The sequence below is a fragment of the Salmo trutta genome, chromosome 8 (genome assembly GCF_901001165.1).
Source record: "Salmo trutta chromosome 8, fSalTru1.1, whole genome shotgun sequence".
In the NCBI taxonomy this organism is placed as follows: Eukaryota; Metazoa; Chordata; class Actinopteri; order Salmoniformes; family Salmonidae; genus Salmo; species Salmo trutta.
In genome coordinates, this window is record NC_042964.1 from 19,174,726 (window position 1) to 19,197,679 (window position 22,954).

The following is a 22,954-nucleotide window of genomic DNA, read 5'->3' on the forward strand; positions in this document are numbered from 1 at the left end:
CTGCACTCTATACTCTTCTGTAAACTGGTCATCTCTGTATACCTGTCGCAAGACCCACTGGTTGATGTTTATTTATAAAACCCTCTTAGGCCTCACTCCCCACTATCTGAGATATCTACTGCAGCCCTCATCCTCTACATACAACACCCATTCTGCCAGTCACATTCTGTTTCAAGGTCTCCAAAGCATACACATCCCTGGGTCCCTCGTCTTTTCGGTTCGCTGCAGCTAGCGACTGGAACGAGCTGCAACAAACACTCAAACTGGACAGTTTTATCTCAATCTCTTCATTCAAAGACTCAATCATGGACAATCTTACTGACAGTTGTGGCTGCTTTGCTTGATGTGTTGTTGTCTCTACCTTCTTGCCCTTTGTGCTATTGTCTGTGCCCAATAATGTTTGTACTATGTTTTGTGCTGCTACCATGTTTTGTTGCTACCATGTTGTTGTCATGTTGTGTTGCTACCATGCTGTGTTGTCATGTGTTGCTGCCTTGTTATGTTGTTGTCTTAGGTCTCTCTTTGTGTATTGTTGTGGTGTCTCTCTTGTCCTGAATCTGTGTTTTATCCTATATTTATATTTTTATTTTCTATTTTTAATCCCAGCCCCCATCCCAGCAGGAGGCCTTTTGGTAGGCCGTCATTGTAAATAAGAATTTGTTCTTAACTGACTTGCCTAGTTAAATAAAAAAAAATTAAACGTATACTTTTGAATTGCATTTGGGGCATACTTATTTCACTGTCCAGCCTTACCTATGGATTGGTGATCAATGACATGGGGTATCAGTCTACTCAGTGACAACCAGAGAACATTAGCATTGTAGCTCTTATTGCGGGACTCTGAAAGATCTGTGAATTGAGCCACATTTATTGTCAACCTATGTGTATTGAACAGTATTCCAGAGGAAAAACAATACTGCGTGGATGTTTTGGAGTCTGATAACTCTGAGGAGGACGTTGGGAAAAAATATATTGGGTATTGTGTAGACTGTTACCCCGTTTCATTGATCCCCAATCCTTAGGTAAAGCTGTACAGTGCAATATGAATGTCAATACACACAATAGGCTGACTGGGGAGGTGATTTCACACAGTCATAGTCCTGCGATAAGAGCTACAACGCTAATATTTGCGTAAACTCTTCACAGTTGTGTTCTGTGGGTGTTTAACATTATCTAGTCTAAATATGGCATGACTCCACCAATTGTAACCTTCTGCATCACTTTCAAAGAGGTACTTTTATTTTGAAGGCAAACCACAAATTCCACTAATCCTTATTGTGGCTAGCTTCACAACACATAACCGGTCTGGTCGAGCGTCACTAGCCAGATGAAGCTAGCTGGCTACTTATAACGTTAGCTTTGGGCAACAGGGTTAAGTAGCTGGCTAGCTATTTATTTTCATGAACTGAAGTTCAATTTCAATAGGCGAACAACAAGTGGCTACCTAGCTAATAGTTACAAGTATTCCTAAATCATTGCTAAGAATAGGGAAAATGACTGCAGTTTCTACTGGTCATTATTTTCAGGCTGATTGTATTGGTGCTATCTAGGTACTGTACCAAGCTAAAGCTAGCTAGCTACTCCAGAAGTTGTTTATTACCAATGCGGTATTGTAAACACATTGTTTGTGGCCGGTGTTTGCTTTTTTGCAGGCTTTTTTGTACAGCTTTGACAGTGCTACTGATAGTAGTGGTGGCGCTTGGCTTGCACGTGCAAATTCAGAACACACAACATTCTATAATAGCTGTGTTAAATAACTGTGTTATTTGACGTGTCAAAATTAAAAGCTTATTTAACGCGTCAAATATTGTTATTGTCAATTAGAGTTTATTGTCAATTAGAATTTGACGTGTATCTTTTTTGACACGCAGAGACCCAAACGGCGTTCCATAGTATGTCGTGAAGCTAATAGCAGTGACGCTATTACTGCGTAACTCCGGTAAGGCAACATCTGAACAATAGCGCACTTGGTAACGTTAGTGTGTGCCGGTGCTCGACCAGTCGGCGAAAGCCAACATCACCCACGACAGAGAACGGTTGATTGTCAAGGGCAATGAATTCCATTATCTTGGCTTTAATGGATTTCGCCTTTGAGTTGTCTCGCTGAAATGTTGTTACTCTTTCAAATGACAGCTTGACTTGTTGACTGCTCGATCCACACAGCAGACATTGTGGGCTAGGTTACAATTGCTGTGTTACACGTGTAGCGCAACATTTTACGTGGCATCATTACGTCATGTACCTACGTTATATAGGTATGCACGTCAGCTTTGACATCGGGCCGATACCGATGTTGGCATTTTTAGCTAATATCGTCCGATTCCGATATGTTCATCGATATGTTGTGCATCCCTAGTAAATACTACAGTAATGTCCCCAGAACACTATAATAAATACTACAGTAATGTCCCCAAAACACTACAGTAAATACTACAGTAATGTCCCCAAAACACTACAGTAAATACTGCAGTAATGTCCCCAAAACACAAAAGTAAATACTACAGTACACTACAGTGCACAAAAACAATCTAGTAAATACTTTAGCAATAAGGCCAGAGGAGGTGTGGTACATGGCCAATATACCACAGCTAACGGCTGTTCTTATGCACGACGCAACGTGGAATGCCTGTATACAGCCCTTAGCCGTGATATAGTGGCCATATACCACAAATCCCAGATGTGCCTTCTTGCTATTATAAACCGGTTACCAACGTAATTAGAACAGTAAAAAATGTGTTTTTGTCATACCCGTGGTACAAGGTCTGATATACCACGGCTTTCAGCCAATCAGAATTCAGGGCTCGAAACACCCGGTTTATAATATAGTATATACTACTCTTTTTTTTTTTACTACAGTTTTTATACTATAGTAAACTGTAACTACTACATTATACTACAAAGTGAGTACTACAGTCAAGTCTGAAAAAACACTACAGTGAATACTAGAGTATTTTTTAAGGTGGGCTCTGACTCTCTGCCTTGTGTAATGTGAGTGTGTGCATGCGTGTGCACTGTTCATTATGCATCTGTGGTGGTGGTTTGTGTTTTGGTATACGCACAAGTGTGTGTGTTTGTGTGCTCCCTCTTGTACCGTGTGTAGAATCACTTTCGTTGCGAAGAGCCAGAGCTTTCAGTTAGATCTCATCTCTCCCTTCACAGAGCAACAGACCCCTTCCACCACACAGGAGGGCTTTGAATGACAGCATTGGACTAACCTTGACACACACACACACACACACACACACACACACACACACACACACACACACACACACAGTTAAGCACTGACTAGACTAACAGAGATATCTAGATGCAGAGATATCCAGATGCGAACCCTACACAATGTACCGGGCTATCACACACACACACACACGTCAGCATCCCAGAGCCTTCCTTGGTCGTAGCAGCAGGTCAGGTGCCAGAGGTGAGAGGTCAGGGGGAGTGGTCATCAGATGAAAGCCCCTGGTCGCAGAGGTGGCTCTGCCAGAGGGTTAAAGGTCAGGACAGGCGGTCATGCCGCTGCACGTGCCCTAAGAAAGGTGTCCTAGTGGGGGAGGGGACACTGAGTAAATATGTAAATAGCTGTGTCCACGTTGTACAGAGACACACGCTGGAGAATTCTCACAATGTCTACAAAAAAAGCCCAATCCAGACAGTACTTTTTAAGGGAGTTTGGATCTTTTAATGTATGTGACAAAATACTTTGTATGTGCTATAGCAGTGTCGTGGCGAGTGGAGTGACCTATGCCATTGTGTGCTGGAATTTAGCTAAGGTAGACTTAAATAAGCTTGACAAAATCCTGAACAAATCCAGTGCTACCATTGGCTGCAGCATTGAATCATTGCAGGACATGTTTATAAAAAGGCTGCAAGTGAAAACCCCACATGATCATGGACAATGACCCACACCCACTCCACAGCACTCTGATGACCCACACCCACTCCACAGCACTCTGATGACACACACCCACTCCACAGCACTCTGATGACCCACACCCACTCCACAGCACTCTGATGACACACACCCACTCCACAGTACTCTGATGACACACACCCACTCCACAGCACTCTGATGACCCACACCCACTCCACAGTACTCTGATGACACACACCCACTCCACAGCACTCTGATGACACACACCCACTCCACAGTACTCTGATGACACACACCCACTCCACAGCACTCTGATGACACACACCCACTCCACAGCACTCTGATGACACACACCCACTCCACAGCACTCTGATGACACACACCCACTCCACAGCACTCTGATGACCCACACCCACTCCACAGCACTCTGATGACCCACACCAAATCCACAGCACTCTGATGACCCACTCCCACAGCACTCTGATGACCCACACCCACTCCACAGCACTCTGATGACACACACCCACTCCACAGCACTCTGATGACCCACACCAAATCCACAGCACTCTGATGACCCACTCCCACAGCACTCTGATGACCCACACCCACTCCACAGAACTCTGATGGCCCACTCCACAGTACTCTGATGGCCCACAACCACTCCACAGCACTCTGATGACACACACCCACTCCACAGAACTCTGATGGCCCACTCCACAGTACTCTGATGGCCCACACCCACTCCACAGCACTCTGATGACACACACCCACTCCACAGCACTCTGATGACACACACCAATTCCACAGCACTCTGATGACCCACACCCACTCCACAGCACTCTGATGACCCACACCCACTCCACAGTACTCTGATGACCCACACCCACTCCACAGCACTCTGATGACCCACACCCACTCCACAGTACTCTGATGACCCACACCCACTCCACAGCACTCTGATGACACACACCCACTCCACAGCACTCTGATGACCCACACCCACTCCACAGTACTCTGATGACCCACACCCACTCCACAGCACTCTGATGACACACACCCACTCCACAGTACTCTGATGACCCACACCAACTCCACAGCACTCTGATGACACACACCCACTCCACAGTACTCTGATGACCCACACCCACTCCACAGCACTCTGATGACACACACAGCACTCTGATGACACACACCCACTCCACAGCACTCTGATGACCCACACCCACTCCACAGCACTCTGATGACCCACACCCACTCCACAGCACTCTGATGACACACACAGCACTCTGATGACACACACCCACTCCACAGCACTCTGATGACCCACACCCACTCCACAGCACTCTGATGACACACACCCACTCCACAGCACTCTGATGACCCACACCCACTCCACAGCACTCTGTTGGCACACACCCACTCCACAGCACTCTGATGACACACACCCACTCCACAGCACTCTGATGACCCACACCCACTCCACAGCACTCTGATGACCCACACCCACTCCACAGCACTCTATAATTCAACACAGGAGCAGCTTCAGTAGCAGGTCCATCCTGCCCAGATGTTCCACAGAGAGGTTGAGACGGTCATTTCTACTGACAGCCAGGAGGCTTTTTAATGAGTGTAATTGATGAACTGTTTATGAGGTCTTTCTATAGGAAAATGTTGTTGTCTGTTTTCCCCCACTGTGGGATAGAAAACAACACTTGAATCAGGCTATTCTTTTAGGGAGACTGTGGTTGGTGCAGGGGCCTTTATGTGTCTTAATGTGTTGGCCATTGTTGCGTGTCCTGTCATTGTATGTCATTGATGATAAAACAATTTCCCATGTTGGGATTAATAAAGTAATACTATACTCTAATCTAATCGACACACAGGAGTAGCCGCACACACACACACATACAGGAATAGCGACATACAGTGCATTCGGAAAGTATTCAGACCCCTTGACTTTTTCCACATGTTGTTACGTTACAGCCTTATTCTAAAATGGATTAAATCGTTTTTTTCCCCTCATCAATCTACACATAATAACCCATAATGAAAAAGCGAAAGCAGGTTTTTAGAAATGTTTGCAAATTGATGAAAAATAAAAAAACTGAAATATCACATTCACTTAAGTATTCAGAACCTTTACTCAGTACTTTGTTGAAGCACCTTTGGCAGTGATTACAGCCTCGAGTCTTCTTGGGTATGACACTACAAGCTTGGCACACCTGTATTTGGGGAGTTTCTCCCATTCTTCTCTGCAGATCCTCTCAAGTTCTGTCAGGTTGGATGGGGAGCATTGCTGCACAGCTATTTTCAGGTCTCTCCAGAGATGCTCGATCGGGTTCAAGTCCGGGCTTTGGCTGGGCCACTCAAGAACATTCAGAGACTTGTCCCGAAGCCACTCCTGCGTTGTCTTGGCTGTGTGCTTAAGGTCGTTGTCCTGTTGGAAGGTGAATCTTCGCCCCAGTCAGAGGTCCTGAGCGCTTTGGAGCAGGTTTTCATCAAGGACCTCTCTTTGCTCTGTTCATCATTCCCTCAATACTGACTAGTCTCCCAGTCCCTGCCGCTGAAAAACATCCCCACAGCATGATATTGCCACCACCATTCTTCACCGTAGGGATGGTGCCAGGTTTCCTCCAGACGTGACGCTTGGCATTCAGGCCACAGAGTTCAATCCAGAGAATCTTGTTTCTCATGGTCTGAGAGTCCTTTAGGTGCTGTCATGTGCCTTTTACTGAGGAGTGGCTTCCGTCCGGCCACTACCATAAAGGCCTGATTTGTGGAGTGCTGCAGAGATGGTTCTCCTTCTGGGGCGGCAGGTAGCCGGGACCAGGGACCTTATATAGACAGGTGTGTGCCCACAGGTGGTTGCAGCATTGGGCCAGTAACCAAAAGGTTGCTGGATCGAATCACCAAACTGACAAGGTACAAATCTGTTGTTCTTCCCCTGAGCAAGGCAATTAACCCTCTGTTCCCCGGTAGGCCGTCATTGTAAATAAGAATTAGTTCTTAACTGACTTGCCTAGTTAAATAAAGGTAAAAAATATATATATTTTCTAATCTCCACAGAGGAACTCTGGAGCTCTGTCAGAGTGACCATCATGTTCTTGTTCACCTCCCTGATCAAGACCCTTCTCCACTGATTGCTCAGTTTGGCCGGGCGGCCAACTCTAGGAAGAGTCTTGGTAGTTCCAAACTTCTTCAGTTTTAGAGTGATGGAGGCCACTGTGTTCTTGGGGACCTTCAACGCTGCAGCAATTTTTTGGTGCCCTTCTCCAGATCTATGTCTCAACACAATCCTGTCCATTTTTTCCACCTCATGGCTTGGTTTTTGCTCTGACATGCACTGTCAACTTGTGGGATCTTATATAGACAGGTGTGTGCCTTTCCAAATCATGTCATATCAATCGAATTTACCACAGGTGGACTCCAATAAAGTTGTGGAAACATCTCAAGGATGATCAATGGAAACAGGATGCAACTGAGCTCAATTTCAAGTCTTAAAGCAAAGGGTCTGAATACTTATACTTACAGAGGAACTCTGGAGCTCTGTCAGTGACCATCATGTTCTTGTTCACCTCCCTGATCAAGACCCTTCTCCACTGATTGCTCAAGGTGTTTCTGTGTTTTATTTTTTAATACATTTGCTAAACTTTCTGAAAACCTGCTTTCACTTTTTCATTATGAGGTATTTTGTGGAGATTGATGGGGGTAAAATATAACTGAATCCATTTTAGAATAAGGCTGTAACGTAGCAAAACGTGGAAACAGTCAAGGGGTCTGAATACTTTCCGAATGCACTGTATGTACACACCCACACAGACACACTCTCTCACACCCTGACTCTAAAAGGGGGGAACGGTGGCAGGGCAGTCTGTGTTCATCTTTGATGTGTAGGATGTAGCTAGTTCATGTCAGGATGGGGGCAGCCATTGTGGTATGGAGGGTATTCTCTTTGCCCCTGACCATGCTACCTTGCTGGCTTCTCATTGGTCCTGCTGGAGGTCACCACGGGGGTCAGGCCCGAGGACTTCAAAGCCGACTGGACTCACAACATTTTTAAACCAACTTTATAATGTAGAGTACCTCAGTCTGCACTGTGATATGGTTATCAATGCAGTAGAGGTTGTAGTAATAAACTCAGCAAAAAAAAGAAACGTCCTCTCACTGTCAACTGCGTTTATTTTGAAGATCTGGGAAGTTATTTGGATTTTTACGAATTATCTTTGAAAGACACGGTCCTGAAAAAGGGGCGTTTCTTTTTTTTGCTGAGTTTAGTAGTTATGTTCTCGATGTGCACACACACACTCACACACTCACACTCACACACATTCACACACACACACACTTTGTATGTGAGAGTGTGAGCCCCCATTCCTCTGTCTCACTTATCCTTTCCTCATTGATTAGTTCAGCTTCTAAACGTGGGAATAGTTAGAAGTTCACAGTCTCACTCACATCGTCCTACAGCACCCTGAACACCCCTGTGGAATAGAGAGAGAGAGGGAGAGAGAAGACGTGAGTAGAGGGAGGATAGGTGGAGAGAGAGCAGCTGTAGAGAGAGAGGGAGGAAGGGTGAGAAAGTGAAAACTAATTAAAGTTTAGTTTTAATTGCGAGTTCTGCTGGTTGCTGGTGGGAATTCTCTGATTCCAAGTGGGATAACCTTCCCAGGTGTGTGGGAGAATTAGAGAGGGGAGGCGGGGGAGAGACGTCAAACTAGGTCTCCATGCTCCATATGGTTTCTTTCTTTCTCCCTCTGTCTCCCTCCCTCTCGGCTTCTCTCTCTCTCCCTCTCTTTCTATTCTCAGGTTAAACAAGGCAACAGTGTGATTCAAAGGGTGTTGAGACTAGAGGTCGACCGATTATGATTTTTCGACGCCGCTACCGATTATTGGAGGGCCAAAAAAGCCGCTACCGATTAATCCGCCGATTTTTTTATTTATTTATTTGTAATAATGACAATTACAACAATACTGAATGAACACTTATTTGAACTTAATATAATACATAAATAAAATCAATTTAGCCTCAAATAAATAATGAAACATGTTCAATTTGGTTTAAATAATGCAAAAACAAAGTGTTGGAGAAGAAAGTAAAAGTGCAATATGTGCCATGTAAAAAAGCTAACGTTTAAGTGCCTTGCTCAGAACATGAGAACATATGAAAGCTGGTGGTTCCTTTTAACATGAGTCTTCAATATTCCCAGGTAAGAAGTTTTAGGTTGTAGTTATTATAGCAATTATAGGACTATTTCTCTCTATACGATTTGTATTACATATACCTTTGACTATTGGATGTTCTTATAGGCACTTTAGTATTGCCAGTGTAACAGTATAGCTTCCGTCCCTCTCCTCACTCCTACCTGGGCTCGAACCAGGAGCACATCGACAACAGCCACCCTCGAAGCAGCGTTACCCATGTAGAGCAAGGGGAACAACTACTCCAAGTCTCAGAGCGAGTGACGTTTGAAACGCTATTAGCGCGCACCTGCTAACTAGCTAGCCATTTCACATGGGTTACACCAGCCTAATCTCGGGAGTTGACAGGCTTGAAGTCATGAACAGCGCAATGCATTGCGAACAGCTGCTGGCAAATCGCACGAAAGTGCTGTTTGAATGAATGCTTACGAGCCTGCTGGTGCCTACCACCGCTCAGTCAGACTGCTCTATCAAATTATAGACTTAATTATAATATAATAAACACACAGAAATACGAGCCTTAGGTCATTAATATGGTCGAATCCGGAAACAATCATCTCGAAAACAAAACGTTTTTTCTCTCAGTGAAATACGGAACCGGTCCGTATTTTATCGAACGGGTGGCATCCCTAAGTCTAAATATTGTTGTTACATTGTACAACCTTCAACGTTATGTCATAATTACGTACAATTCTGGCAAATTAGTTCACAACGAGCCAGGCAATGAACGCAAGAGCAGTGACACAATTTCATGTTAGCAGGCGATATTAACTAAATATGCAGGTTTAGAAATATATACTTGTGTATTGATTTTAAAGAAAGGCATTGATGTTTATGGTTAGGTACATTGGTGCAACGACAGTGCTTTTTTCACAAATGCTCTTGTTAAATCATCACCCGTTTGGCAAAGTAGGCTGCGATTCGATGAGAAATTAACAGGCACCACATCGATTATATGCAACGCAGGACACGTTAGATAAACTAGTAATATCATGAACCATGTCTAGTTAACTAGTGATTATGTTAAGATTGATAGTTTTTATAAGATAAGTTTAATGCTAGCTAGCAACTTACCTTGGCTTCTTGCTGCCCTCGCGTAACTGGTAGTCAGCCTGCCATGCAGGCTTCTCGTGGAGTGCAATGTAAAGCAGGTGGTTAGAGCGTTGGACTAGTAACCAGAAGGTTGCAAAAACGAATCCCCGAATCCCCCCTGAACAAGGCAGTTAACCCCCGTTCCTAGGCCGTCATTGAAAATAAGAATGTGTTCTTAATCTGACTTGCCTAGTTTAATAAAGGTGTAACAAAAAATATATATATATATATATATAAATTGTAAATCGTCAAATCGGTGGCCAAAAATACCGATTACCGATTGTTATGAAAACTTGAAATCGGCCCTAATTAATCGGCCATTCCGATTAATCGGTCGACCTCTAGTTGACTCTCGTGGTTGGGTGACTGTTTGGTTTGTTGGGCTTTGTGTGCATACAAGTGTGCTCCAACTGCTGCACAGTGCACACCCAATAGGCCTGGCCACATCAGGGGTGTGTACGTACAGATTTGTATGTGTGTGTGTTGTATGTGTGTATGGTACTGTATGTGTGTGTATGGTACTGTATGTGTGTGTATGGTACTGTATGTGTGTGTGTGTTGTATGTGTGTATGGTACTGTATGTGTGTGTGTGTGTTGTATGTGTGTGTGTGTTGTATGTGTGTATGGTACTGTATGTGTGTATGGTACTGTATGTGTGTGTGTGTTGTATGTGTGTATGGTACTGTATGTGTATGTGTGTATGGTACTGTATGTGTGTGTGTGTGTTGGATGTGTGATTGGTACTGTATGTGTGTGAGTTGTATGTGTGTATGGTACTATATGTGTGTGTTTAGTGTGCTGGTACAGTGGCTTAAAGTATTCACACCCATTGTTTTTTGTCCACATTTTGTTGTGTTAATGCCTGAATTTAAAAAGGATTCAATTGATGTTTTTTTTGTCACTGGCCTACACACGATACACCATAAGGTCAAAGTGGAATCTTTTGAAATTTGTATAAATTAATACAAAAGCTGAAGTGTCTTGTGTCAATAAGTAGTCAACCCCTTTGTTATGACAAGGCTAAATAAGTTCAGGAGTTAAAATTTGCTTAACAAATCACATAATAAGTAGCGTGGACTCACTCTGTGTGCAATAATAGTGTTTAACATGATATTTGAATGTCTACCTCATCTCTGTACTCAACACATACAATTATCTGTAAGGTCCCTCAGTCGAGCAGTGAATTTCAAACACAGATTCAACCACAAAGACCAGGGAGGTTTTACAATCTTTCTCAAAGAATGGCACCTATTGGTAGATGAGTAAAACAAAATGTATTAGACATTGAATATCCCTTTAAGCATGGTGAAATTATTAATTACACTTTGGATGGTGTATCAATACACCTAGTCACTACAAAGATACAGGCGTCCTTCCTAACTCAGTTGTCGGAGAGGAAGGAAACCGCTCAGAGATTTCACCATGAGGCCAATGGTGACTATAAAACAGTTTAATGGCTGTGATAGGAGAAAACTCAGGATGGATCAACAACATTGTAGTTACTCCACAATACTAACCTAATTCATAGAGTGAAAAGAAGGAAGCCTGTACAGAATATAAAATATTCCAAAACATGCATCCTGTTTGCAACAAGGAGTTAAAGTAATACTGCAAAGGATGTGGCAAAGCAATTCACTTTTTGTCCTGAATACTTTTTTTAATTACATTTTTATTTCACTTTTATTTAACCAGGTAGGGCAGTTGAGAACAAGTTCTCATTTACAACTGCGACCTGGCCAAGATAAAGCAAAGCAGTGTGACAAAAACAACAACACAGAGTTACACATGGGATAAACAAACGTACAGTCAATAACACAGTAGAAAAATCTGTACACAGTGTGTGCAAATGTAGTAAGGAGGTAAGGCAATAAATAGGCCAATAGTGGCGAAGTAATTACAATTTAACAATTTACACTGGGGTGATATATGTGCAGATGAGGATGTGCAAGTAGAAATACTGGTGTGCAAAAGAGCAGAAAAACAAAAACAAGATGATATAGGTAGTTGGTTGGATGGGCTATTTACAGATGGACTGTGTACAGCTGCAGCGGTCGGTAAGCTGCTCTGACAGCTGACGCTTAGAGGGAGATATAAGTCTCCAACTTCAGTGATTTTTGCAATTCGTTCCAGTCATTGGCAGCAGAGAACTGGAAGGAAAGGCGGCCAAAGGTGTTGGCTTTGGGGATGACCAGTGAAATATACCTGCTGGAGCGCGTGCTATGGGTGGGTGTTGCTATGGTGACCAGTGAGCTGAGATAAGCCAGAGCTTTACCTAGCAAAGACTTATAGATGACCTAGAGCCAGTGGGTTTGGCAACGAATATGTAGCGAGGACCAGCCAACGAGAGCATACAGGTCGCAGTGGTGGGTAGTATATGGGTCTTTGGTGACAAAATGGATGGCACTGTGATAGACTGCATCCAATTTGCTGAGTAGAGTGTTGGAGGCTGTCTTGTAAATTACATTGCCGAAGTCAATGATCGGTAGGATAGTCAGTTTTACGAGGGTATGTTTGGTGGCATGAGTGAAGGAGGCTTTGTTGCGAAATAGGAAGCCAATTGTAGATTTAATTTTGGATTGGAGATGCTTAATGTGAGTCTGGAAGGAGAGTTTACAGTCTAACCAGACACCTAGGTATTTGTAGTTGTTCACATATTCTAAGTCAGAACCGTCCAGAGTAGTGATGCTGGACGGGCGGGCAGGTGCAGGCAGCGATCGGTTGAAGAGCATGCATTTAGTTTTACTAGCATTTAAGAGCAGTTGGAGGCCACGGAAGGAGTGTTGTATGGCATTGAAGCTCGTTTGGAGGTTTGTAAACACAGTGTCCAAAAAAGGGCCAGATGAGACTGCCAGAGGTCCGGACAACAGACCCTCCGATTTGACACACTGAACTCTATCTGAGATGTAGTTAGTGAACCAGGCGAGCGAGAATACAAAGTGTTATGTTTGGGTGAAATCCAATACAACACATTACTGAGTACCACTCTCCATATTTTCACGTATGTTATGGGTGTGCTAGTAATCGTTAAGGAATGGGACGTTTTTCAGGATAAAAAATAAACGGAATGATGCTAAGCACAGGCAAACTCCTAGAGGAAAACCTGGTTCAGTCTGCTTTCTACCAGACACTGGGAGATGAATTCACCTCTCAGCAGGACAATAACATAAAACTCAAGGCCAAATAGACACCGAAGTTGGTTATTGTACCTTTATTTAACTAAGCAAGTCAGTTAAGAACAAATTCTTATTTACAATGACGGCCTGGGAACAGTGGGTTAACTGCCTTGTTCAGAACGACATATTTTGACCTTGTTAGCTCGGGGATTTGATCTAGCAACCTTTCCGGTTACTGGGCCTACACTCTAACCACTAGGCTACCTGCTGCTTACCAGGAAGACAGTGAATGTTCCTAAAAGGCTGAATTACAGCTTTGACTTAAATCTACTTGAAAATCTATGGCAAGACCTGAAGATGGTTGTCTAGCAATGATCAACAACCAATTTGTCAGAGCTTGAAACATTTTTGAAAAGAATAATGGGCAAATGTTGCACAATCCAGATGTGCAAGGCTCTTACAGATTTACCCAGAAAGACTCACAGCTGTAATCGCTTCCGAAGGTGCTTCTACATCGTATTGACTCAGGGTTGTGAATACTTATGTAAATGAGATATTTCTGTATTTCATTTTCAATATATCTAAATGTCTAAACTTGTTTTCACTTTGTCATTATGGGATATTGTGTGTAGATGTGTGAGAGAAACGATTTAAGCAATTTTGAATTCATGCTGTAACAACAAAATGTGGAATAAGTCAAGGGGAATGAATACTTTATGACGGCACAGTATGACTGTCATGTGTAGTTGCGTGTGTGTGTGTGTGTGGTTTTGCATGTGCGCCTGAATGTGTTTGTAGTTCTATCTGTGTACAATATACTGTATATAGCATGTCACTGTACTTCTGCACGTGACATTAAAACTTAAAACTCTCCCCGACCCATATGTATTATAGTGTACTGCACTGTATTCCATAGCATTGTGTACCATAGTGCAGCTACAGCATGCATTGCATACTGAGTATAAATTACACTTCTAAAAATACCCTGTAAACCAGTTCACCCCCTCCTTACGCCCTGGGCCGGATAACTCTCTCCCTGCTCGGATTGCTCCACCCTGTCATGAAATGCAAGCTGTTCCTGTTGTACATTCCACATGCTAAAGGAATGAACCAACTCCCCAAAGAAGGGGGGGGACTCCATTTTTTTGTCCCAAGGTAGCCCCTTGTATAAACGAGAAGATTCCTAGCTAACTCCTATGTGAGGTTAGGTGTGTAGTTTAGACATGGAAAGGAGTTGTGTCATTGTTTTGTTGGGCGTTCCCCAAGACTCTGTCCCGAGGCCTCTTTCATTTTGCTTTGTTGTGTATATTTGTGTGTCTGTGTGTGTCTGCACGAGTGCATGCGGTTGTGTAGTGTGTTCGCATTGAAGCGTGCCCGCGTTTGTGTGTGTGGCCCCAGGCTGTTGTCAGGCAGATCTGAGTTAGCCCAGCTGGCTCGAGTGTAGGTAGCGACGTACCTCCTGAAGGATGAAAAGAGGAGGAAACAGACCATGCGCATTCCTCAACGCACACTAAACATGGCCACAGGGGAACTGCAAGCACAGCGAGACTTCTCCTCCCTTCCCTCTTTCCTCCCACTCTAACTCGTATAGCTCTCTCTCTCTTTCTGTCTCTCCCTGTTTCATACTCCTCACCCCCCTTTCCCTAATAACCCTCTTTCTATCTCTATCTCTCTCTGCCTGCTGCCAGACTATAGCAGGGAGATGATCTCGGGAAGAATTCCAGAATGTTGGAATCCAGGGGATTATGCTTAGAAGGAAATCTTGAATGATGGAATATTTAAGATTTAGCAGAAATGCTTTGGCTTTTTGCTGTTTGGCTCTTGTGAGTGTGATGTCATTATTATGACATATGACCAACCCCTAATCCCATACATACACACATAAACACACACAAACACGCTCAGATAAACAGGCGCTTAGCCTAAACAGGAAATGCTGGGGTTCCCGTGTGTTTCCGCAGATGTTCTTTGTTGTGAGCTCATGTATGGATGAGATGGTCAACTACATTATGCACAGTGCCTTCAGAAAGTATGCCGCTTGACTTATTCCACATTCTGTTGTTCCAGCCTGAATTCAAAATGGATTAAATAGATGTTTTTCTCTCACTCATCTACACACACTAATCCATAAGTGAAAACAACATGTTTTTAGAAATGTTATAGAAATGTGAAATGTACATAAGTATTCACACCCCTGTCAATCACCTTTGTCAGCGATTACAGCTGTTAGTCTTTCTGGGCAAGTCTCTATAGAGCTTTGCACACCTGGATTGTACAATATTTGCACATTATTCTTGGAAAAAATGATTCAAGCTCTGTCAAGTTTGTTGTTGATCTTTGCTAGACAGCCATTTTCAACTCCTGACATACATTTTCAATCCGATTTAAGTCAAAACTGTAACTATTCAGGAACATTCAATGTCGTCTTGGTAAGCAACTGCAGTGTATGTTTGGCCTTGTGTTTTAGGTTATTGTCCTGCTGAACGGTGAATTTGTCTCCCAGTGTCTGTTGGAAAGCAAACTGAACCAGGTTTACCTCTAGGATTTTGCTTGTTCTTAGCTCTATTCCGTTTCTTTTTATCCAAGAAAAAACTCCCTTGTCCTTGCCGATGACAAGCATACCCATAACATGATGCAGCCATCGCCGTGCTTGAAAATATGAAGAGTGGTACTCAGTGATGTGTTGTGTTGGATCTGCTCCAAACATAACACTTTGTGTTCAAGACAAAGTTAAATTCTTTGCTAATTTTTTTTGCAGTTGTAATTTATTGCCTTATTGCAAACAGGATGCATGCTTTGGAATATTTTATATTCTGTATAGACTTCCTTCTTTTCACTCTGTCATTTAGGTTAGTGTTGTGGAGTAACTACAATGTTGTTGATCCATCCTCAGTTTTCTCCTATCACAGACATTAAACTCTGTAACTGTGTTGAAGTCACCATTGGCCTCATGGTGAAATCTCTGAGCGGTTTCCTTCCTCTCCGGCAACTGAGTTACGAAGGACGCCTGTATCTTTGTAGTGACTAGGTGTACTGATACACCATCCAAAGTGTAATTAATAACTTCACCATGCTTAAAGGGATATTCAATGTATTTATTTTTATTTTTACCTATCTACCAATAGGTGCCCTTCTTTACGAGGCACTGGAAAACCTTCTTGGTCTTTGTGGTTGAATCTGTGTTTGAAATCTGTGTTATTGAATATGGTATGTGTGGTGTACAGAGATGAGGTAATCATTCAAAAATCATGTCAAACACTATTATTGCACACAGAGTGAGTGCATGCAACTTATTATGTGACTTGTTAAGCAAATGTTTACTCCTGAACTTATTTAGCAAAGGGGTTGAATACTTATTGACTCAAGACATTTCAGCTTTTCATTTTGAATTAATTTGTAAAAAAAAATATTTTTAAAATAATCTCAAAACATAATTCTACTTTGACATTATGGTGTATTGTTTGTAGGCCAGTGACACAAAATCTCCATTGAATCTATTTGAAGTTCAAGCTGTAACACGACAAAATGTGGTTAAAGTCGAGGGGTGTGGATCCTTTCTGAAGGACCTTTAAGTGAGGCTACATGGCCGTAGTTTTGTATGGCTATGCTGAGGGAATACAGGCTTCATGTATAGGCTTCTACTGTACAACTGAGGTGTGATAAGTGACGGTGTGTGTGTGTGTGTGTGTGTGTGTGTGTGTGTGTGTGTGTGTGTGTGTGTCTTGGCTGGCTAAGTGGAGGGCATAATGGCTGTCTCCACTAGCAGCAGTAATCAGTATAACTCTTGGACGCTCATTAGGGGTGTGTGTGTGCGTGCGTGCGTGTGCGTGTGTGTGTGCGTGTGCGTGTGTGTGTGTGTGCCCGCTGAATAACTATCAGAGGTAAGCAGAGGACTGCTCTTAGAACCGTAGCATTATTAGTCTGGACGGACCAGCATAGCTAGTCACACACACCCACACACACCCTGCCTACAGTTATGTTCAATGTGCTGGGGGTTAGTAGTGCAACAGGGTGTGTTGCAACGGAACGAAACCAGTTTGTTTACTCATCTAAGTCATGAAACTGACTTTCCTACACTTCCCTAGAAGCTATACTTCAGTATGTACACAACATGCTATAGGTCTCTTACCATCACATTCTGGCAGTGTGTGTTATTCAAAGCTGTTGTGTGTTTGTGTTACAGGTACAGGCGATACCTGGCCCACGCAGGTACACACCCACGCACAGAACGCACGCAGTGGGAGGACAACACTGTGGCAGGTGAGAGGAATAGAGGTGTGTGTGTCCTAATAGACTAGCACTGCTGTGTTGGTTGGCTGAGCCAGGAGCTGGAAATGGGCTGAGAGTCCCTTGTTGAAACCAGAAATCCCATTGTCCACCCCACACACACACACACACACACACACACACAGGCACACACACAGGCACAGGCACAGACACACATTCGCTTAAAGACTCACATGTACTGTACACACACCTGCTGTGTTCCTTGGAGAAATGCTGAGCTCCATTCTGTCTCTATTCAGGGGAGACGGAGGAGAAGAGTGGGAGGAGGGAACGGAGCATGCGGAGAGGGGGGGAGGAGGGAACGGAGCATGCGGAGAGGGGGGGAGGAGGGAGGGAGTCAGTCACTCAGACAGGTATTCACACAGCTCAAGTCATGCTGGGAGGGAGGGCGGGATAGAGAGGGAGGGAGGGAGAGGGAGTGATAGAGAGGGAAGGATGGAGAGGGAAGGATGGAGAGGGAGGGAGGGAGAGGGAGTGATAGAGAGGGAAGGATGGAGAGGGAAGGATGGAGAGGGAGAGAGGGAGAGGGAGAGGGAGTGATAGAGAGGGAAGGATGGAGAGGGAAGGATGGAGAGGGAGGGAGGGAGAGGGAGTGATAGAGAGGGAAGGATGGAGAGGGAAGGATGGAGAGGGAGGGAGGGAGAGGGAGTGATAGAGAGGGAAGGATGGAGAGGGAAGGATGGAGAGGGAAGGATGGAGAGGGAGGGAGGGAGAGGGAGTGATAGAGAGGGAAGGATGGAGAGGGAAGGATGGAGAGGGATGGAGGGAGAGGGAGTGATAGAGAGGGAAGGATGGAGAGGGAAGGATGGAGAGGGAAGGATGGAGAGGGAGGGAGGGAGAGGGAGTGATAGAGAGGGAAGGATGGAGAGGGAAGGATGGAGAGGGAGGGAGGGAGGGAGGGAGAGGGAGGAGTGATAGAGAGGGAAGGATGGAGAGGGAAGGATGGAGAGGGAGGGAGGGAGAGGGAGTGATAGAGAGGGAAGGATGGAGAGGGATGGATGGAGAGGGAGGGAGAGGGATGGAGAGGGAGGGATGGAGAGGGAGGGAGGGATAGAGAGGGATGGAGAGGGAGGGAGGGAGGGATAGAGAGGGAGGGAGACAAAGAAAAACAGATGATAAAGTAGGAGGCAGACGGAGAGATGAATAGTGATAGCCAGCTCTGTATTCTCCTGTCACCTCTCCCCTCTCTTCCCCCCCCTTGTTCTCCCCTTTCTTTGTGAACAGATGGGTGGAGGTATCCGATTTGAATGAAAGACGATTGAAAAGGAGGCTATGAAAAGACCACGACCAACAGCCAGCTCCACACACACATACACACACATACACACACCTTCACAATCACTATCACACACTCACTATCACACACTTTTGCTCGAACATGTGTAGCCTACCTGCATTAACACACACATACACATTCAACCTCTCTCTCCTTCTCTCTCGCCTCCCTCTCTCTTTGTTCAGGTTGCTGTGGTGCTTTGCCTGCTGTTCTCCCACTAGACAGTCTGTCTGATGGGGTTGTGATGTATTACATGTCAACAGGATATGTTTCAGACATGTTGTGTACTGCACACTCAGCTTTGTGGATCAACCAGCTCTTGAAGAACCGCTGTAACCCCTAAAGTGAAGTGAGTGTGTGTCCGTGTGTGTGTGTGTGTACTGTATGAGAACGTGTCTGATATTTGGTCCTCTATAGGTTGCTCTCTGGTTGAACAGGCTTTACATTCATCCACCTGTCATCAACAGCATTGTACACAGACACACACACGCCGCACGCACACACACACACGCACACTTAAGACTTAGTGATGAGACGTTGTGTTTTGATAGAGGCAGATGAATTAGATAAATAGGAGGAAGAAAGGGATGAGAGGCAGAGAGGAAAGGGAGGGGGGGTGCCATTGAAAAGAAGGCCATTTGTACTGATTGTGAATTCATCACATCTACTATCACTCATGATAGATAGGTAGTATCTATACAGAGGATGTCTTTCTCTCTGCCATATGGACATGATGACAGCGAGAACCAAAGGGAATGGGATACAGGACATTTTTGGAAAAGAGAGAGAGTGGTTGAGAGAGGGGGAGAGAGAGAATATGAGAGGGAAGGGAGAGAGCTGGAGAGGGACAGAGAATACTAGAGGGAGAAGGAGAGAGGGAGAGAGAATACTAGAGGGAGAAGGAGAGAGGGACAGAGAATACTAGAGGGAGAAGGAGAGAGGGACAGAGAATACTAGAGGGAGAAGGAGAGAGGGACAGAGAATACTAGAGGGAGAAGGAGAGAGAATACTAGAGGGAGAGGGAGAGAGGGACAGAGAATACTAGAGGGAGAGGGAGAAGGAGAGAGAATACTAGAGGGAGAAGGAGAGAGGGACAGAGAATACTGGAGGGAGAGGGAGAAGGAGAGAGAATACTAGAGGGAGAAGGAGAGAGGGATAGAGAATACTAGAGGGAGAAGGAGAGAGGGACAGAGAATACTAGAGGGAGAAGGAGAGAGGGACAGAGAATACTAGAGGGAGAAGGAGAGAGGGACAGAGAATACTAGAGGGAGAAGGAGAGAGGGACAGAGAATACTAGAGGGAGAAGGAGAGAGGGACAGAGAATACTAGAGGGAGAAGGAGAGAATGAGAGAGGTGTCGTGAGGAATAGCGCTGATACCAGTGCTAATTGAACACAGCTGTAACTCGTTAAACATTAATTGCCAATTAATCAGACTGCCTGCTCCCAGTTGAGTATACCTTTAAAAAAAGAACAGAGAGAATGAGGGAATGAAAAAAAGATGAAAAAAAAGACAGAAATTGAATTATTTATGGCGTCAAGAGGAAAGCCTGTTTCAGTCTTCCTCTCTCTCTATTTCAGTGGCTCTCTGCTTCCTTCTGTCCATTAATCTAGTTCTTTCTGCCTCTCTTTCTCTCCGCTTCCCTCCTTTCATTCCCGTCTGCAGTCCTTCCTCTCTGTGGAGTGAGGGATCCTATAAAAGAGGAAGTGCTCCAGGGGAAAGGGGGATGAGGAGGAGGAAAGGAAACTGAAGGAAGAATGTATAGGACGGGGCACTGACTCACGCTTGAATGTGATTGGGAGGTATGTGTGGTGGGACTGGGCGTGAGCAGGGTTGCGTGTCGCCGGTGTGTCTGTGCATAGTGCCTGCTGTAGACACCTGTGTGTGTGTGTGTGTGTGTGTGTGTGTGTGTGTGTGTGTGTGTGTGTGCGTGTAAATCAAATCAAATCAAATTGTATTGGTCACATACACATGGTTAGCAGATGTTGATGCGAGTGTAGCGAAATGCTTGTGCTTCTAGTTCCGACTATGCAGTAAAATCTAACAAGTAATCTAACAAATTCACAATAACTACCTTATACACACAAGTGTAAAGGGAAGAATAAGAATATGTACATATAAATATATAGATGAGCGATGGCCGTGAGGCACGGTCAAGATGCAGTTCGATGGCGTAGAATACAGTATATACACATATGAGATGAATAATGTAGGATATGTAAACATTATTAAAGTGCCGTTATTTAATGTGACTAGTGATACCTTATTAAGTCCGTTTATTAAAGTGTCCAGAGATTTGAGTCTGTATGTTGGCAGCAGCCTCTCTATGTTAGTGATGGCCTTGAGATAGAAGCTGTTTTTCATTCTCTCAGTCCCAGCTTTGATGCACCTGTACTGACCTCGCTTTCTAGATGATAGCGGGGTGAACAGGCAGTGGCTCGGGTGGTTGTTGTCCTTGATGATCTTTTTGGCCTTCCTGTGACATCGGGTGGTGTAGGTGTCCTGGAGGGCAGGTAGTTTGCCCCCGGTGATGCGTTGTGCAGACCTCACTACCCTCTGGAGAGCCTTGCGGTTGAGGGCGGTGCAGTTGACATACCAGGCGGTGATACAGCCCGACAGGATGCTCTCGATTGTGCATCTTGTTTGAGTGTTTTCGGTGACAAGCCAAATTTCTTCAGCCTCCTGAGGTTGAAGAGGTGCTGTTGCGCCTTCAACACCGCACTGTCTGTGTGGGTGGACCATTTCAATTTGTCCGTGATGTGTACGCCAAGGAACTTAAATCTTTCCACCTTCTCCACCACTGTCCCGTCGATGTGGATGGGGGAGGGGGAGGGGGAGAGGGGGGGGTGCTCCCTTTGCTGTTTCCTGAAGTCCACGATCATCTCCTGTGTTTTATTGACGTTGAGTGAGAGGTTATTTTCCTGACACCACACTCTGAGGGCCCTCACCTCCTCCCTGTAGGCTGTCTCGTCGTTATTGTTAACCAAGCCTTCCACTGTAGTGTCGTCTGCAAACTTGATGATTGAGTTGGAGGCGTGCATGGCCACGCAGTCATGGGTGAACAGGGAGTACAGGAGTGGGCTGAGAACGCACCCTTGTGGGGCCCCAGAGTTGAGGATCAGCGGGGTGGAGATGTTGTTTCCTACCCTCACTCCCTGGGTGCGACCCGTCAGGAAGTCCAGGACCCAGTTGCACAGGGCGGGGTCGAAACCCAGGGTCTCGAGCTTAATGACGAGTTTGGAGGGTACGATTGTGTTAAATGCTGAGCTGTAGTCGATGAACAGCATTCTTACATAGGTATTCCTCTTGTCCAGATGGGATAGGATAGTGTGCAATGTGATGGCGATTGCATCGTCAGTGGACCTATTGGGGCGGTAAGCAAATTGGAGTGGGTCCTAGGGTATCAGGTAGGGTGGAGGTGATATGGTCCTTGACTCGTCTCTCAGAGCACTTCATGATGACAGAAGTGAGTGCAACGGGGCGATAGTCATTTAGTTCAGTTACCTTAGCTTTCTTGGGAACAGGAACAATGGTGGCCATCTTGAAGGAGGTGGGGACAGCAGACTGGGATAGGGAGAGATTGAATATGTCCGTAAACACACCAGCCAGCTGGTCTGCACATGCTCTGAGGACGCGGCTAGGGATGCCGTCTCGGCCGGCGGCCTTGCGGGGGTTAACACGTTTAAATGTTTTACTCACGTTGGCTACAGTGAAGGAGAGCCCACAGGCTTTGGTAGCGGGCCGTGTCAGTGGCACTGTATTGTCCTCAAAGCGAGCAAAGAAGTTGTTTGATTTGTCTGGGAGCAAGACGTCGATGTCCGCGACGGGGCTGGTTTTCTTTTTGTAGTCCGTGATTGACTGTAGACCCTGCCACATACGTCTCGTGTTTGAGCCGTTAAATTGGGAACTAACCAGACCTGGGTTCAAATACTATCTGAACTCTTTCAGATACTTTGAGCATTCACTTTAGCCTGCCTGGAGTGCCAGGTGGGCGGGGTATGCACTTTTGGGTCTGTTCTATTGGTTCCATTCCATCATGCAAGCTCAATTAAGGACAGCTAAAGAATATTACATGATTTTAAATAGTATTTGGACCCAGGTTTGGTACTATCT

At 44.8% G+C, this 22,954-nt stretch overlaps 1 protein-coding gene across 1 annotated transcript in view; it reads left to right on the forward strand.

Moving 5' to 3' along the window:
• The window catches only part of LOC115199243 (uncharacterized), an 84,617-nt gene that overhangs the window by 60,241 nt on the left and 1,422 nt on the right, over positions 1 to 22,954 (forward strand). Inside the window, exons 4-5 of the mRNA XM_029761867.1 lie at positions 17,463 to 17,539; positions 17,806 to 17,919. Coding sequence (XP_029617727.1) covers positions 17,463 to 17,539; positions 17,806 to 17,919 — 191 coding nt within the window. The remainder of the gene's footprint in view (positions 1 to 17,462; positions 17,540 to 17,805; positions 17,920 to 22,954) is intronic.